The sequence below is a fragment of the Spea bombifrons genome, chromosome 6 (genome assembly GCF_027358695.1).
Source record: "Spea bombifrons isolate aSpeBom1 chromosome 6, aSpeBom1.2.pri, whole genome shotgun sequence".
In the NCBI taxonomy this organism is placed as follows: domain Eukaryota; kingdom Metazoa; phylum Chordata; class Amphibia; order Anura; family Pelobatidae; genus Spea; species Spea bombifrons.
Genome location: NC_071092.1, coordinates 49,188,910 through 49,206,082, shown reverse-complemented (window position 1 = coordinate 49,206,082; position 17,173 = coordinate 49,188,910). Strand labels below are relative to the sequence as shown.

At 41.2% G+C, this 17,173-nt stretch overlaps 1 protein-coding gene across 1 annotated transcript in view; it reads left to right on the top strand.

Annotated features, from left to right (window-relative positions):
- Nucleotides 1–610: 610 nt before the first annotated feature.
- Nucleotides 611–17,173, top strand: part of ADGRL4 (adhesion G protein-coupled receptor L4) — a 47,239-nt gene continuing 30,676 nt past the window's right edge. The window contains exons 1-2 of the mRNA XM_053468877.1: nucleotides 611–742; nucleotides 2,733–2,876. Of these exons, the coding sequence (XP_053324852.1) occupies nucleotides 721–742; nucleotides 2,733–2,876 (166 nt within the window). The 5' untranslated portion in view covers nucleotides 611–720. The remainder of the gene's footprint in view (nucleotides 743–2,732; nucleotides 2,877–17,173) is intronic.

The following is a 17,173-nucleotide window of genomic DNA, read 5'->3' as shown; positions in this document are numbered from 1 at the left end:
ACGAGGCGTCGCTCGAGGATCCCGTCTGCTCCTCGTCATTAATGAGTCACAAACTACAGAACGTTACAAAGTAACCACGTCCTTAATGAACATTTCGAGAGTCACATGTTCAGACATTGCGTGTTATCATCGTATGTTCTGACATTGCGTGTTATCATCATATGTTCAGACATTGCGCGTTATTATCGTATGTTCAGACATTGCACGTTATTATCGTATGTTCAGACATTGTATGTTATAATTGTATGTGTTATCATCATGTAATCATCATATGTTCATACATTGTGTGTGATCATCATATGTTCATACATTGTGTGTTATCATCGTATGTTCAGACATTGTGTGTTATTGTTGTATGTTCAGACATTGTATGTTATAATTTTATGTATCATCATGTAATCATCATATGTTCAGACATTGCGTGTGATCATCATATGTTCATACATTACGTGTTATTGCCGTACGTTCAGACTTTGTGTGTTATCATTGTACGTTCAGACATTGCGTGTTATCATTGTATGTTCAGACTTTGCGTGTTATCGCCGTATGTTGGTTACAGCGAGCGCTTTCTTTAAGACGATGAAAGTTTAGGAAACAGATTTCCTGGGAAAATAAAGAAACAGGAAAAGTGAGCAGGAAACCAGCGACGTCACAGAGGAGAGAAGCTCAGAGCGAACGCCATCGCCTGCCGAGCACTGAAGCGCCGACCAGCCGCCTCCAATGAAAAGATACTTTATAACAGGTAAGGGACTGGGGGTCTGGCCCTCTGCAGCCGCCGGGCCGGAATGTTAGGGGGACGTTTTTATCATTTCGCTCTTTTAGGTTTTTTTGCTGTCGTTTTCCGACCCGGCTGAGTCTGTTGGCCGAAAATATTCCGGGAGCCGCGAGGCTCGGTCCCCAAACAATGGAGAAAAAATTATATCTCTATAAATCAATGAGATCCCCAAAATATCTCATTCTATAATTACAGAAAATAGGGATATTTGTGGGGTTCTTTCTATGTCATTTGTGATGAATCTAGGGATTTATTTACTAAACCAGGAGTTTACATCTCCTCTAACTGACTTCACCCTGCAACCCCCAGGGAGCTTTTCCTGACGGCCACTAATATATATAATAATATAACATATATAATAATAATGTATGTGCCCTGTATAATGTATAGATAAATCAGTGACCGGCCCCTGTATAATGTATAGATAAATCAGTGACCGGCCCCTGTATAATGTATAGATAAATCAGTGACCGGCCCTGTATAATGTATAGATAAATCAGTGACCAGCCCCCTGTATGATGTATAGATAAATCAGTGACCGGCCCCCTGTATAATGTATAGATAAATCAGTGACCAGCCACTGTATAATGTATAGATAAATCAGTGACCGGCCCCTGTATAATGTATAGATAAATCAGTGACCGGCCCCCTGTATAATGTATAGATAATCAGCCAGCCGGCCCCCTGTATAATGTATAGATAAATCAGTGACCGGCCCCCTGTATAATGTATAGATAAATCAGTGACCGGCCCCCTGTATAATGTATAGATAAATCAGTGACCAGCCCCTGTATAATGTATAGATAATCAGCCAGCCGGCCCCCTGTATAATGTATAGATAAATCAGTGACCGGCCCCTGTATAATGTATAGATAAATCAGTGACCGGCCCCCTGTATAATGTATAGATAAATCAGTGACCGGCCCCTGTATAATGTATAGATAAATCAGCCAGCCGGCCCCCTGTATAATGTATAGATAAATCAGTGACCGGCCCCCTGTATAATGTATAGATAAATCAGCCAGCCGGCCCCCTGTATAATGTATAGATAAATCAGTGACCGGCCCCCTGTATAATGTATAGATAAATCAGAGAGATGTCCTGTATAATGTATAGATAAATCAGTGAGGTGCCCTGTATAATGTATAGATAAATCAGTGACCGGCCCCCTGTATAATGTATAGATAAATCAGTGACCGGCCCCCTGTATAATGTATAGATAAATCAGTGACCGGCCCCCTGTATAATGTATGGATAAATCAGAGAGATGTCCTGTATAATGTATGGATAAATCAGAGAGATGCCCTGTATAATGTATAGATAAATCAGTAACCGGCCCCTGTATAATGTATAGATAAATCAGTAACCGGCCCCTGTATAATGTATAGATAAATCAGTGACCGGCCCCTGTATAATGTATAGATAAATCAGTGACCGGCCCCCTGTATAATGTATAGATAAATCAGTGACCGGCCCCCTGTATAATGTATAGATAAATCAGTGACCGGCCCCTGTATAATGTATAAATAAATCGGCGAGCCGGCCCCTGTATAATGTATAGATAAATCACAGACCGGCCCCCTGTATAATGTATAGGTAAATCAGTGACCGGCCCCTGTATAATGTATAGATAAATCAGTGACCGGCCCCCTGTATAATGTATAGATAAATCAGTGACTGGCCCCCCTGTATAATGTATAGATAAATCAGTGACCGGCCCCTGTATAATGTATAGATAAATCAGTGACCGGCCCCCTGTATAATGTATAGGTAAATCAGTGACCGGCCCCTGTATAATGTATAGATAAATCAGTGACCGGCCCCTGTATAATGTATAGATAAATCAGTGACCGGCCCCCTGTATAATGTATAGTTAAATGTATTTAAGCCGTCCAGCAGCCAGCTGCATTCTGTTGTGGGCATTATCTGGTTAGTAAGCGCATGTCCTGTTTTCCAGTGTGTATACTGGGATTACTGGGACGGGGTTACCAGCAGTGCCCCTCGAGCTGTCATGGAAACGCCGAGTGTAAAACCGTGAAAGGAATCACCGCGTGTTACTGCGCCAACGGATACACCGGCGACGGCATCAACTTCTGCAAAGGTACCGACCTCTTATCCATTTCCAAAAATACATGTAACGCTGAGACGCGGCCCCCACCGGCCCCCGCCGATCCTCTCCGCGGACGCTCAGCGCTGGGTTAATGGCGAGTTTTGAAATCATGCACTTCCTGGCGGTTGATCGCGGCGGGACCTGCGCTGGTCCCCCCTGCGCTGCTCCCCCCTGCGCTGCTCCCCCTGCGCTGCTCCCCCCTGCGCTGCTCCCCCTGCGCTGCTCCCCCGCGTGTTGTTTTTAGAACGTCTCTGGTGTTTTTTTGGAATTTAAACAGATTTGAGGATTCTGTAAAATTGCCCCATTGTGAGTTTTTTGCGCCTTGGTTAAGAATTCTGGTGGTTGTTATGGTAACGGCATCACTTTTACTCGCGTGGCATCTCCCCCCCCCCGGGGTCTGAGAACTGACAATCTAGCTGAAGTATTAAAACGTTTATTTACCCCAGCGGAGGTGAGTTCAGTAACATTTGGTGGCAGTTACATATATATATTATATTATATGAAGCCAACTGCCCCTTTCGGTGATCAAAAGCGTCACTGATTGCCCCAACCGGCCCAATAACACCATGGAGGGCTGTGTTTACTTGGCGAAGCCTCCACAGAGCTCCGGGGTATGACATCATTTCGCTGCTCTCAGGGCCGCGGCATGAAAGCACTGCTCCTGAGGTAATTTAATGGCTTGTGCTTCAAACAGGAAGTAGCAACGACAAAATGGCCGCTTTTACCCGTAATCACCGTAACATTATTAACGGATCAATAGACGACGATTCGAGTCCTCGTTAGTTTGTTTCAAATATTCCAAAAAGGCCAAAAAAACCTGTAATTGTCATCTCCCCGCCGGCTGCTCACCTAATTCTGCAAAGTTTCATTTCCCCTCGTCTCTTAGAATAAAAAAATGTATATTTCGTTTTTTCTCAATAATTCTCCTTTCCGAAGTCGCCGTTATTGCTCTCAAGTTTTGACAAAATTACAGAGATAATGGAATCAAATCGAACGAAGGAGGAATTAAAAACATTCAGCGATGTCATCCGGTTCTTCCTTTCATTTATTCTTCAATTCTTTCTTTGCCATCAAAATCCTCAAATAGTTTACTTTCTGAAAAAAAAAAAATAAAAAAAAATAAAGAAAAGAAGCATCTTCAGATAATTGGAGTCACCGAGGGAATCGTCTCTGCGTCGGGAAGAAGGGAAAACGTCTCGCATTGTATGTCGACGCCACGGAGAGAAGTCATGTCAGGGTAGCCGAGAGAGCGACGATCGTCACGGTAACCTTGAAGCTTCTAAAAATGATCAAAAAAATTAAAAAAGACTTTTTTTTTGCCGAGAAAAACCTACCAGACTAAAAGGGGAGCGAGGAGGGTAGGATCAAAACGCAGCAAATAATCCTACCTTTCAAGTGAAGAGAGAAGGATGTCAGGTTGTTCTTCTCGCGGGTACAAGGTGTCTCGTAACCTCGCAGACTATCCCCCCGCCGACAGCGATCCGCGCCGCCGCCGGCCCCCCGATTCCTCCAAAAGAACATGTTTACGTCTTGTAAGAAAATCACAATTACCGAGACACTCGTAGATATACAGGAGATATATATCTAGCCTGGCTTATAAAATGCCAGATATTGGCGATACCTGTGAAACCAGGACCTGCCGGCCCCATCCGGCCCCCGTCTAGTCGCCCGTTTCTCCTGCTGTAAAGACTCAAACCTTAATCAGTCGTTGGTCTCGTCTTAGATTCAGGAGCCGTATGTCTATCCCATGCATGCTTAATCCCCTCACTGTATTAACCTCTACCACTTCTGCTGGGAGGCTGCTCCACTTATCTACCACCCTCTCAGTAAAGTAAAACTTCTTCCATTCCATCTCTGATCCTCTAGTGTTGGATTCCGGTCTCTTGTTGTAACTTTTCTCCTCCTTTGTTAAATGGGGTAAATGGGGATGGGCATGAGGATTGGGATACGTGTTGTTCACATGTTGGGATGGGATGAGGATTGGGATACGTGTTGTTCACATGTTGGAATGGAATGAGGCTTGGGATACGTGTTGTTCACGTGTTGGGATGGGATGAGGATTGGGATACGTGTTGTTCACGTGTTGGGATGAGGATTGGGATACGTGTTGTTCACGTGTTGGGATGGGATGAGGATTGGGATACGTGTTGTTCACGTGTTGGGATGAGGATTGGGATACGTGTTGTTCACATGTTGGGATGGGATGAGGATTGGGATACGTGTTGTTCACATGTTGGGATGGGATAGAGCTGTAGGAAATTTAGGAAATGATGGGGGCTTCATTAAGGTGCCTGAAACTGCGAAACCCAGGGGATGTGATGTCATAGACTAGACATGACGTGTCACGAAGGATAGGTACAGGCCATACCAAAGATTTCTTTTTATTGGTTCCTCCCCAGAATGCACCCCCTATTAAAAGCGGAAGAGTGAACCACGCTGGCCCCTGCTTTGCACATCACAGAGTCAAAGATCTAACTAACCCATTAATATGAATGACTGAGTGGGTGATGGAACCAGTAAAGGATCCTACTCTCCCACTCTGTATAGTCATTAAGGATCCAGAGGTATAATGTGCTGGGCATGCGCAATTACTCCTCAACTGCTCTCATTTGAAAATTTTGACCCCCGGAAGCAAGCTCCTTTTCTTGTGTTTTACTTGTAATCCTACCTTCATACATAAATGTTATGGCAGTATTTGCACCCTGACTGGATCCTTTGCGTGCATCTTTCTGTGCTGGGAATTCTGCGCATGTTGTCTTTTTGTGCATTAAGCATGTTGGGAATGTTTAGGGCTGTTGTGTTATTGGGACATATGGCTGGAAGTTGTCGGCTCTCCTCTTCCAATGTAACAAACAATGGAGAGAGTTACACAGTAACAGCACCAGGTTCCGTCTCATATCCTTCAGACTTTTAAACCAAAGAATTTATGTTTTTAAATATTATGTCTTAAAGGATCTAACGTTCACGCTCTCCTCTCTCCCAGCAGCTTCACCATAGGGCAGGAGCGAATATAGACCATGCAGGGTCCCGGGGCAAGTTTGTGACAAAGTGCCCCCTATAATATTATGGGGGGTATAGAGGTAGAAGGTGTACAAGATTTTATTTGCCCTTACTAAGAATGAAAAGTTAAAAGCCCCAGGGGCAGTAAAAGCTTGGTAATAATGTACGGTGTGATAATGGAGACTGAGTTCATTTTAAGATTTTTTTCTTTTCCCTCTCAGTGATTTTTTTCTAATTTATTGGTGTCTAAAAATTAAAATGGAAATGGTGATTTTTTTTCTGGATCCCGGTTTGTTTCGGATCTCTGCTCAGCGACTCCGCACACAGCTGGCAGACAATCAGCGAGCAACACCCCCCCCCGAGGAGTTATTCGGCTTAAAGGGCAGAACTTTGTTATACAAATGTTGGAGGTAGTGTGTGTGTATATGTGTATAGGTGTGTATATGTATGTATGTGTGTGTATATGTGTATGTGTGTGTATATGCGTGTTTATATATATATGTGTGTGTATATGTGTATACGTGTGTATATGTATGTGTGTGTATGTGCGTGTATGTATATGTGTATAGGTGTGTATATGTATGTGTGTGTGTATATGTATCTATGTGCGTGTATATGTATGTGCGTGTGTGTGTATATGTGTATAGGTGTGTATATGTATGTGTGTGTGTATATGTATGTATGTGGGTGTATATGTATGTGCGTGTGTGTGTTTATGTGTATAGGTGTGTATATGTATGTGTGGGGGGTGCCCCCAAGCCGCTTCCGCCTCCCGGAGTTTCTCCATAGTGACCAAGAGACCAGGAGAGTTCCCAGGTATCATCTCTCTCTGGTCCTCTGTCTTAGGATAGAAAGACATTAGCTGATAATTATTAATTTATAACCATAATTTGTAATTAGTGAATAAAGTGTTTTTCCAGAGAAGAATCGGCTATTCAGAACTCGCTATTTTCTGCTATTTTAGGAATTATTTCTTCTGCCGAGCTTTAGAAAGTCTGCACTATGCGTTACGTCTCACTTCGCGGCATTTAATGAGCTGCCGGTATTATCACGACTTAACTCCCCAATTTGTGTTTTTCGTTACAATGTGAAATTTCACTTAAAAATAAACAAAAAAATGCTTGAAAGCCCTGGGCGGAATCTCATTTAATTAAACAAATTCAAAACTTCCAACTCACGGGACAAAAATGACAACATTTTCCCTGTAACTTGGCAGGAAATAAAAAAACATTGAAATCGACGGGCGTTGATCTGCAGCCCCGTCTCACTCAACAGCGGGGAGAATGGGAGGCAAAATTATAACATCAAACATGCAAATATTTACATTTCCCCACTTTTTGTATTTAGCATTTTGAATAATTATTGAGAGTTAGATATTTTAATGTTTGCCCTCAAACCTAATTGTCGTGCTAAATCCAGGAACCAAAAAAAAAAAATAGAACCCAGAAAGGACATGGTCATGGTGGAAGAATGTTTGTGTGTTTAGAGAATGAATGTGAGTTTAGAGAATGAATGTGTGTTTACAGAATGTCTGTGTGTTTACAGAATGTCTGTGGGTTTACAGAATGTTTGTGGGTTTAGAGAATGAATGTGTGTTTAGAGAATGTCTGTGTGTTTGCAGAATGTATGTTTACAGAATGTCTGTGTGTTTAGAGAATGTCTGTGGGTTTACAGAATGTCTGTGTGTTTACAGAATGTCTGTGTGTTTACAGAATGTCTGTGTGTTTAGAGAATGTCTGTGTGTTTACAGAATGTTTGTGGATTTAGAGAATGTCTGTACATTTAGAGAATGTCTGTTGGTTTAGAGAATGAATGTGAGTGTAGAGAATGAATGTGTGTTTACAGAATGTCTGTGTGTTTACAGAATGTCTGTGTGTTTAGAGAATGTCTGTGTGTTTACAGAATGTCTGTGTGTTTACAGAATGTCTGTGTGTATGAGATATCATTGATTTGTGTTTTCTTAGCGTTTTCTCCATTCTGTCTGCGGAATAAATATCGGGTATTTAGGTGACGGGTAATTTTTCTCCATCGCACAGAATGTTTGAGGAGCTCTAATGAAAGCATAAGATGGACGGACTGATCCGAGAGAGAATACTTTGAACTTCTAATCGCAGAAATGTATCACTGGGGGTTTGGAACATCGCGTCGGAGCAGAAGGTCAAGAATGACTACGGCGGAAACCGAAGAACGCAAGAATTGAGTGTATTAAGAAGAATAATTCCATCCCTCCTGACAGGTTACCCTCTAACCACAGACTCGTGTTATTTATTTCATCGTATTGTGCGGATAGGAGGAGAATTGTTAGAGCAAGAGGCCATAATCTAAGACTACAGGGTCAGGGTCAATGAAACAGCCTCCCAGCAGAAGTGGTGGAGGGTAATACGGTGAGGGGATTTACCCCTTAAGGACAATGGGCGGCCCCTAAACCCATTGAAAACAATGCATTTTGAGCCCATACATGTTTTGTCATTAAGAGGTTAAACATGTATGGGATAGACAGCTGGCTCCTGAATCTAAGACGAGACCAACTACTAAGGTTTGAGTTTTTGATTGAATAATCCCACCTGTCCGCGCCGTCGGTTTATAAACCAAGTCATAGGAATATGACCTCATTATCAACGTAATGATGAAATCCGGGCGTCTCGCGCTTGTAGCTGTAAAACATTTCATTGAAAAGTATCAACGTCTCATCGGCGATTCACCAAATATCCCGTCCGACATACGGAACGCAAGACACCGAGAAAGAACCCAACCCAGAGCGATGGATGGAGGGGAGTCGAGCCGAAAGACCGAAGTCCTGAAGTTTTAAGGAAATTGGACAGAATGTGGAGGGCAGAAGCTTCCTCTCCGCGGGGAGATTCTCTGCCAGTCACGTAACGGCGGCTCGCGCTGGAAGAGGAGCGCAGAAATTCTGTGGATTTATCTCCGACGAGGCTGGATCTGCGAATTCTCCGATACTCTCTCTCCGGGAAGATATTTCTGGATATAACCAAGTGACCTCCGGCGGCTGACCTCGTCCCATTTCATAAAGAGGTTTTGTAAGAAGAGCTTGCATCCAAAGTCGAAGTTTAATGAACATTATTTTTCAACAAATTAGTTAAAATAGAAACAATAATAGAAACCCAGAATCTGCTAGCAGATCGGCCCCCAATGGCCCCCAGTCGCCCGTTTCTCCTGCTGTCTTAGCTTCAGGAGCCATATGCCTATCCCATGCAAGTTTAATACCCTCACTGTATTACTCTCTACCACTTCTGCTGGGAGGCTGTCCCACTTATCTACTACCCTCTCAGTAAATAAATACTTCCTTACTTTTTATCCCCCGGACCCTCTATTTTTTGATTCTGGCCTCTCGTCCTATCGCTCCCCAGCCTTATATATACAAAATTTCCTTATTCCTTTTCATCAGTAGGAACAGGGTAGACGTACATTACTGTCCACCTCTTGACTACCTCTTGACTTGAAGAACTCTTTTTCAGCTTCCGTCAGGCTATTTTAAAGTCATCTAAGATTATTTTTTTCCACTTTGATTTGTCGGAATGATTTAAAGAATAAACGTGGAAACTTCTAAACAGATAAAGTGGTCGTTTCCTCCACTTTGAACGTTCCGGAAATCTCCATCCAACAGCGAGCTCCGATGTCGCACGATGAACCGGGAGGGCAAAACTCCTGGCCGATGACGTAGACAATAACATTACCCGATAGATATCCGGTGGCAACGGTGGTTGGTGATTGGTTCATTATTGATGAAGAATCAATTGGATTGGTCAAAAAAAAAAAATCAATCCACCGGATCACGACAATCACTGAAAAACTGGAGAAAATATCAAATGCGGAGCAAATAAACATAACTTTTCACGGGAGTCACTCGGATGTCTTGAAAATGACAAAATTAACTTAAAAAAACTTTTAAAAGGTGTGTGCGTAATAGTTCCTCGTGACTCGTGTTTATTACACTGGGGGAAGCAGTTTCCCGTCGCGCTCACTCTTTCCCATCACTTTCTATGAGCAGCGTTTATAACGGGTGTTATTTTTTACATTGTTCGGAACAAACGTTTCCATTCGGCTTTCTGTGACCTTGGTGTTAATTCCCAAAGCGGCGCGGCTCCCGCCTCGGCCTCCCGAAGTTTATTTACTACAAGAAATGGATTTTCCAGGAGCTCCCAGCGACCGGCTTCCTGTTATTATCATTTTTTCCAGTTTTAGAAATACATTTTAATAAACATAACAAGAATTTCCAAAAATATAAAAATAAATTGCATCAAAATTAAAGAGATTTATCCCAAAGTGACCCAAATCCTCAATCAGACGTCTGATTCCTGAAAATATTGATTTTAGGAATTTCTTTAATTTCTTCATTATATTTCTTTCGTCTCTCATACAATTTTGAAATCATTTACTTTTCAAATCACAATGAAAATGTTTCCATGGTTACCGGCGGGTTTTTTAACACTGATTTTTCCATAATTGGGAACCCTTAAAGATGGTGCCCAAAAAACACAATGTCAGATTCTATCCACCCCGGCGGGGCGACCGTGCTTTGCCGTAATTTAAAGCTGCTGTTCCACCTAATCTGCCTCGTTAATGTTTATTTTCACTCGTCGTTTATTTTAACTATTTTTTAATAAAATAATTATTTATTCCTATTAAAAAAAACATTTTTTATGAGTCCAATAGGCTGATGTATTGTTCACAGACCCCCCCCCGCCCCAGAACATTCCAGATGCTGCGAAATGAACGATCCCAGCGAGTTATGAGGAAATGTTTCAATCTAGTTTGGATTTTTTGCGTTCGGAGTCCTGTTTGTAGAAAGTTTCCATGAGAACGAGCTTCAGAGAGACGATTGATGTCGGCCCCGATAACTCATGCCTGGTCTTTCCGCAGACGCCGCTTCCATCTCAATCCACAGCAAACAATTTACCAGCCGTACAGATTCCGGGCAGATATTTACAAAGAAAGATAAAAAAAAAACAAAAAGTAACTCGGAAAAATAATAGGAAAAATAACAATATTTTGGTACAAACAACATAAATAAGTTACAATGTTTTATCGCCATGCGATCGAATTTTGGAGCCTCATTAATGCAAAGCTGAGCCTAACGAGTGAGAATACCAAAAAGTGATTAACGAGAAAAGTAGATTAATAAATGTATATAAGTAATATAAATATATTTCCATTAATATTATTAATATATTATTATAATATAATTCATCTTATTAAATCTATCACTTCTTATTTTTGTGACGAGTATAAATTAACCAGAGGATGAATCTTAATGTTGATGATCTATAAACCCCTCTTTGTTTCCGTATAATTTGTTTCCAATTTCCACCAGCTTGTTTTAATTTAATTTCCAATCCCGATGACATAACCTGGGTCCCCGTTACCGATAAGCGGAAAGTTATTTTTAATAACTGCAGGATTTCTGCCATGTTCAGCACCCTGGAGGAATAACGCCCCCCCTTCTACACTTATTTGCCAGGGAAAAGCCCCACGGGGCAACCACCATCAGCTCAGAGCCTCAGGCAGCCGCCTACCTCGCCTTACGTGGCTGGACCGGTCCTGATTTCAATTGATTAGTTCTTTTTGTTCGTTTCAGTATTATTTACCAATCCAGTCTTTTTATCTAGTGAAGGACGTTTCATTTTCTGTTGCATAAAGGATTCCTTACAGTGAGAGCAGAAAATATACGGAATCCACCGTTACCCGATACAGAACAGAACCCTCACTTTTACCAACTTCTGTGCACTAAATAAACTTATGTAAGGTGCTAACAGATTAAAATATGGTTTTAATATATATTAATAATATATATTAGCAATATATGTATGAGAAAACCCCCTTTATTCCATGGGAGTGGCCATCTTAACTTCCTGTTTTGGGGTCTGCATTATTTTTCCTCCCCGTTATCTCTCCTCTATTGTTAAATTGCTGACAAACAAAACAAATGAATTTCAGGCTAATATTTTAATCCAGACGAACTTTTTCATTAAATTCAGAAGGAAACGGGGATTGTTACCGTTACAATAATTCAGGGAAGTCCTAGATAAATTCATCACGAAGTCATTCTATTTCACGCAGAACAATTCGCTATCTTTAGGGCTTTTAAGAGTAAAAGACAATCGTGTTACGGGCGCGGGACCAAAACAAGGCGTGACGGAGACACGCTGGGCGCGGTTCACTTTGTTTTGGGTACAAAACTCTCAAAAATCGTATATTTTCTCCCACAAAGGGCTCCATGAATAGTTTCGATGTATGTTTTCGGGAAACGGTTATAAGGATAGAACTGCAAATCCAGAATTTTACAATTCTAGTATTTGTATTTTTTTATGAGAACACTTGATTATTGTACTTAACCCTTTGTGCATCAGAAAACTAGAGTACAGCGCTGCAGAACCTGATGGAGCTATAAAAATCACTAAAAATAATAACAATAATAATAATTATAATAATAATAATAACAATAATAATAACAACAATAATAAACAATAATAATAATAATTATAATAATAATAATAATAACAATAATAACAATAATAATAATAATAACAATGATAATAATAACAATAATAATAATTATAATAATATAGTGTTCTATTTAACTCACTCTTTTCATTGTTTTAACCCCTTAATGACAACGCCCGTACGGGCTCAAAATGCATTGTTTTCAATGGGTTTAGGGACCGCCCATTGTCCTTAAGGGGTTAAGGTTGGATTAAAATGAATTGAAATGAGCTAATAATTAACCCTTTGTTGGCTGACGAATTCTCGATAACTATATAATATCTATATATATTCACTTTTTTAATTCTTAGCCCAACTTTCTCAATTTTGTAAAATCCAATCCAAGTATTTAAACTTCCTTGGACTTTATTAAAAAGTAATTGATATATGAAACCTTGTGGGGGGGGTAGCATTTTTCGGGCGGGATTTGTATCGGAAATCACATATAACTCTCTACACAGACAGAAGATAGCGGCCGCTGTGAAAACGGAAACACGAAAAGAAACAAGGAATTGGTTTCTAAATACATTTTCCGCAAGTTTACTGATTTAATTTACAGATTGCGATTTGAAAATGAAATGTGCGGTTTGTGTGCGGGCGCTGATAAGAAATAGATTTGGAGCGCATTAATTGAAATATCTGGCAATAAATCTGAGCGCGCTTTAAATGGCCACAAAATGATTTTATTTTTATTTATTTATTTTCGGCGATTCGCCGTTGCAATCATTTCCCCCGAGCGAGGAGCTCGGATTTTCCTTCAGCGCAGGAAGTGTGAATAATCCCTGTGATGATCGAATATGTTCTAGTCTAGCAATTAAAAAGTCGTTATTACCTTCAGAGTTTCAAAAGGCAGTTTCCTAACGCGCAGGTTAAAGAAAAGCGTCCTTCACCTTCTTTTTTTTTTAAAAAAAAAAAACACCCCTTGTTATGAAAAATGCTTAATTTACCGAAGGCGAAGGCGGCCGTTATTCATAAAGTGCTTTTTGTTACCGAAACACAAGAAAGCAGAATAGATTTTTTTTTTATTTGATTTTTTTCTGTGGTTTTTCTCCCCAGGTGTTAACAAAAAGTGTGTTTCATTTGTTTATTGATCGCATTTCTTTACATTTCCCCTGACAAACGTAGATGAACCATTTGTGTCCCAGATCGGCCGGGTCTCATTCACTCAACTGACCTTTAGAAGGGATATAAAAGCCTCGTAACTCAGGGGATTTGGTGATTTGCCTGCCCAAAGATTTTAAATATTCGGATATTTCTTCTTGTATACACGGCATACAAGTATTGAATGGAAACATGCATGGGGTTATCCTGAATATAAAGAGGGTGGTAGATAAGTGGAACAGCCTCCCGGCAGAAGTGGTAGAGGGTAATACAGTGAGGGTATTAAACATGCATGGGATAGACATACGGCTCCTGAATCTAAGACGAGACCAACGACTGATTAAGATTTGAGTCTTTACAGCAGGAGAAACGGGCGACCAGACGGGGGCCGGCGGGGGCCGATCTGCCGGCAGATCTTGAAATCACAAAAAAGAGACACGAGAAGCCGCTGCCTACATATTATTTCTGCTAATTTCATGTAACGAGTGAAGGAATTGTGGACGAAATCTGGTTTAATAATCAGCGAGTAACAAGGTTTCTTTTTCGCCACTAATTATAATTCATTAGAACGTTAAGATTCCGCTAAACTTTAAGTCTTGACCCGTAAAGCCCCCCCCCCCGCGCGCCGCCGCCAAGAAATATTGACACCGAAAACGCCTCGTGCCGGAGACGCTGCTTCTGCTTAAAACCCATGCGGCTGAGGGTCAGCGCGAGCGAAAACTCACCGAGCAATTAGCAAGGACGGCGTCACCTCTAAAATCAGAGGCAGATAAAAGAATCCGGGGAGCAGTCACACAAATAAAATATCATTAACGGAAGAAGAAAAAAAGGAATTAATGAAAAGCGCTACAGACTCGGAACTCGCAGTATAAAGCAGCTCCGATTAAATAAATTTATCTAAATAACACGAGGCCAGAAATGAATTTTACTTTACAAACGTTTTTTATCCAAAAAACTGAGCGGGAATCACTGATGCACCCTCAAACTGTCCACCTCTCACCACATTGATGCACTCACACTCATCACTGTCAGGCTGACATTAACCCACACCGATCACTGATTTACACGAATACCGAGCACTCTTAAGCACTCATACCGTTCTCAGCCGCACCATCGTACATACACACACCTACACACACACTTTCCACTCTCACACACCACACACCACACTCATCTTCCCCAGTATCTGCCTGCCTCGCCTGTAATACACATTAATGTAATATGTGAGGTTTTACAGAAAGTATCCCGCAATAAACGCTTTTTATTCCACTGACCTGTGATCAAGAACGTCCAAGGAAATAATTTGGGGAAATTAGAGGATATCCAGAAATTTATTTGGATTTACTAAACAGAAAAGGTTGATCATTTAAACAAATAGATATTAAAGGGACACTTGAACCATCACATGCCCTTTAACGTATATGATATACGGGGTCCCTTTAACTTTTCATGCTGCCCATTTTGTAAATGCATGGGGGGGGGTTCTGCTAAAAGCCCTGCAGCAGAAGTATTCAGCCAATCAGTGACAAGAATAGTCAGATCTTGGTGGAAGAGGGCAGCAGCAGGGTTGCATCTTCTGCATCTTTTATTTTCACAGAGTACTCAGAGGGTTAAGGATACTTGCAGAATACTTGCGTTCTTTTATAGTGGGGGCATCGGGGGCAGTAAATTGTCCCTCACATTTTATAACCCACAATGACCTCTAGTAACCTTGTAACAGGACATAGGAGAAAGTTACATCACGTTACATTTTCAGATACAAGTTATTGGTCGCCGGCCATCAAAAAAGGGACTTTTGTGTCCCTTTCTGCAAACGAGAAGCTTCCGCACTGAAACTTATCTCAAAGCGAGCGTTTCCTACCGAAAACGGCCAGTTCTGCCTCCTATCCCCCGAGGAGGAAGGTAACAGCGGCGATCCTTGGAAAGGCAGAAACCTTTTTTTTTTATTATTTTGCGTGTGCGTTCGACATCAACGTTTCCATGGATTTGCTGATTACGGAAAAAGACACTTTTCCACTTAAAAATCAAACAAAACAAACATCTGCTTGAAGTGAATAGAAGTAAAAATGTATCCAACCATTTCAATCTAGCACCTATTTGTCCTTTCCTGCGAATATTCATGAACGCGACAGAAGTCATTTAAATGGGGAGGCTTTCATGGAACGGCTGATGGCAGCCGGAGCCGCGTTTTACATATGAAGGAGCGCGCTGGCTTTTTCTGCAAAATCTTGATTTTTCAGACACATTTGCTGATTTTGTTAACTGGTTAAGAGACATTTTAGAAACTTGGAAAGATAAAGTCACAGCAAATGGCCATTACTCTACCACGGGCTGGCCGTCTGGATATGCCCGGCCTCGTGCATCCATTAAACATGCGCCACCTGTAGCTCTGTGGCCATCGCTTGGTACCTCTATACATGTTTGCTTGTCTGGGTTTTTCGAAGACTGGCATCAAGGGTTAAATTTGAATCACTCGCTTTTGGTCTTTTGGCCCCATGTGACACCTGAAGGAGCCACGGACAGTTTAGCTCATCATCGGTATTAGGATGTGAGATGGAACAAAGTAAGAGAAACTTTAAGCTATGATCAGTTTGATTGCTAGAAGTTTTTTTTTCCCATCTGTCAATCAAGTTGACGAGTCGTGATCTGGTTTGTCATACCAGTCTGTCAATCATTCTGTAAATCAGTTGAGCTTCCGCGTGAGAAGCTCAACTGCCAACTCCCTGCAACTCCAGACCTTTGTGAACCGGCCTAACAGACAAGTCATACGAACGGAGATTATCCTGGGACCCCCCAGGCATTAAATAACCCCCTTTTCGAGCTGGTCTTAAAGCATCTTCCCAAAACCCAACTGAGCCCAAATAGGGGGGCGGAGAACTAATTGAGAAGTTAAAAAAGGGGGCTCTTCAGAAAGGTCTGGGTGGAACAGGGGCACATAACACCCCTCTGCATGGGTGAACCCCCCCACTATCTGCCGTATAAACAAAAGGGTTTCCGTAAGACCGCAATGCTGAGTCGCGAAAGCCGCTGATGACGGCGTTAGCTTAAGTGCTTCTTTTCGGGATCATTATCCATAATGAGGCCATTTTCCCGTAAAGTGCTTGTATGCACTGAAAACCATCCACTTACTTGTATACAAAATCTTCAAAATAATTCCATTACTAAGAAAAGGAAGATATTCTGAATTCCACAAAAAAATTCAAAAGAGACATTAATACAAAATAAAGAAATAAATAAACAAGCAGCATTTTTTTAGGGGTAACACATAAAACATCTCCGCAGTCATTTATCTGATTGTACTATCTTGCGATGACGTTTCTTCCTTTCTTGCGGTACACGGGGATAGAAAACATAATGTTTAGGCTTTTAATTTACCCTTTACATGCGCGGCAAAGAGCCGTACCCTCCTGACTGCAGCCTGACACATTTCCTGTAAAATACCATTTTAATTATTCATACCTTCCTCCCATTGTTATTTCTCTTTCTTTAAGATAACTAGTCAAGCACAGACTGTATTTTGGAGTTTATTTTGGATACTAAATGCACTTAAACACATTCCTGGTTTTTTTTTAAATAAATCATTAAAACCTCATATTCAAAAGCTCCTTTTTTAGTGATTTTCTGGATTATTCAACAAGGGAGTTTTAGATTTTCCTTGGATAGTAAATTCTCATTGAGTTTCATGA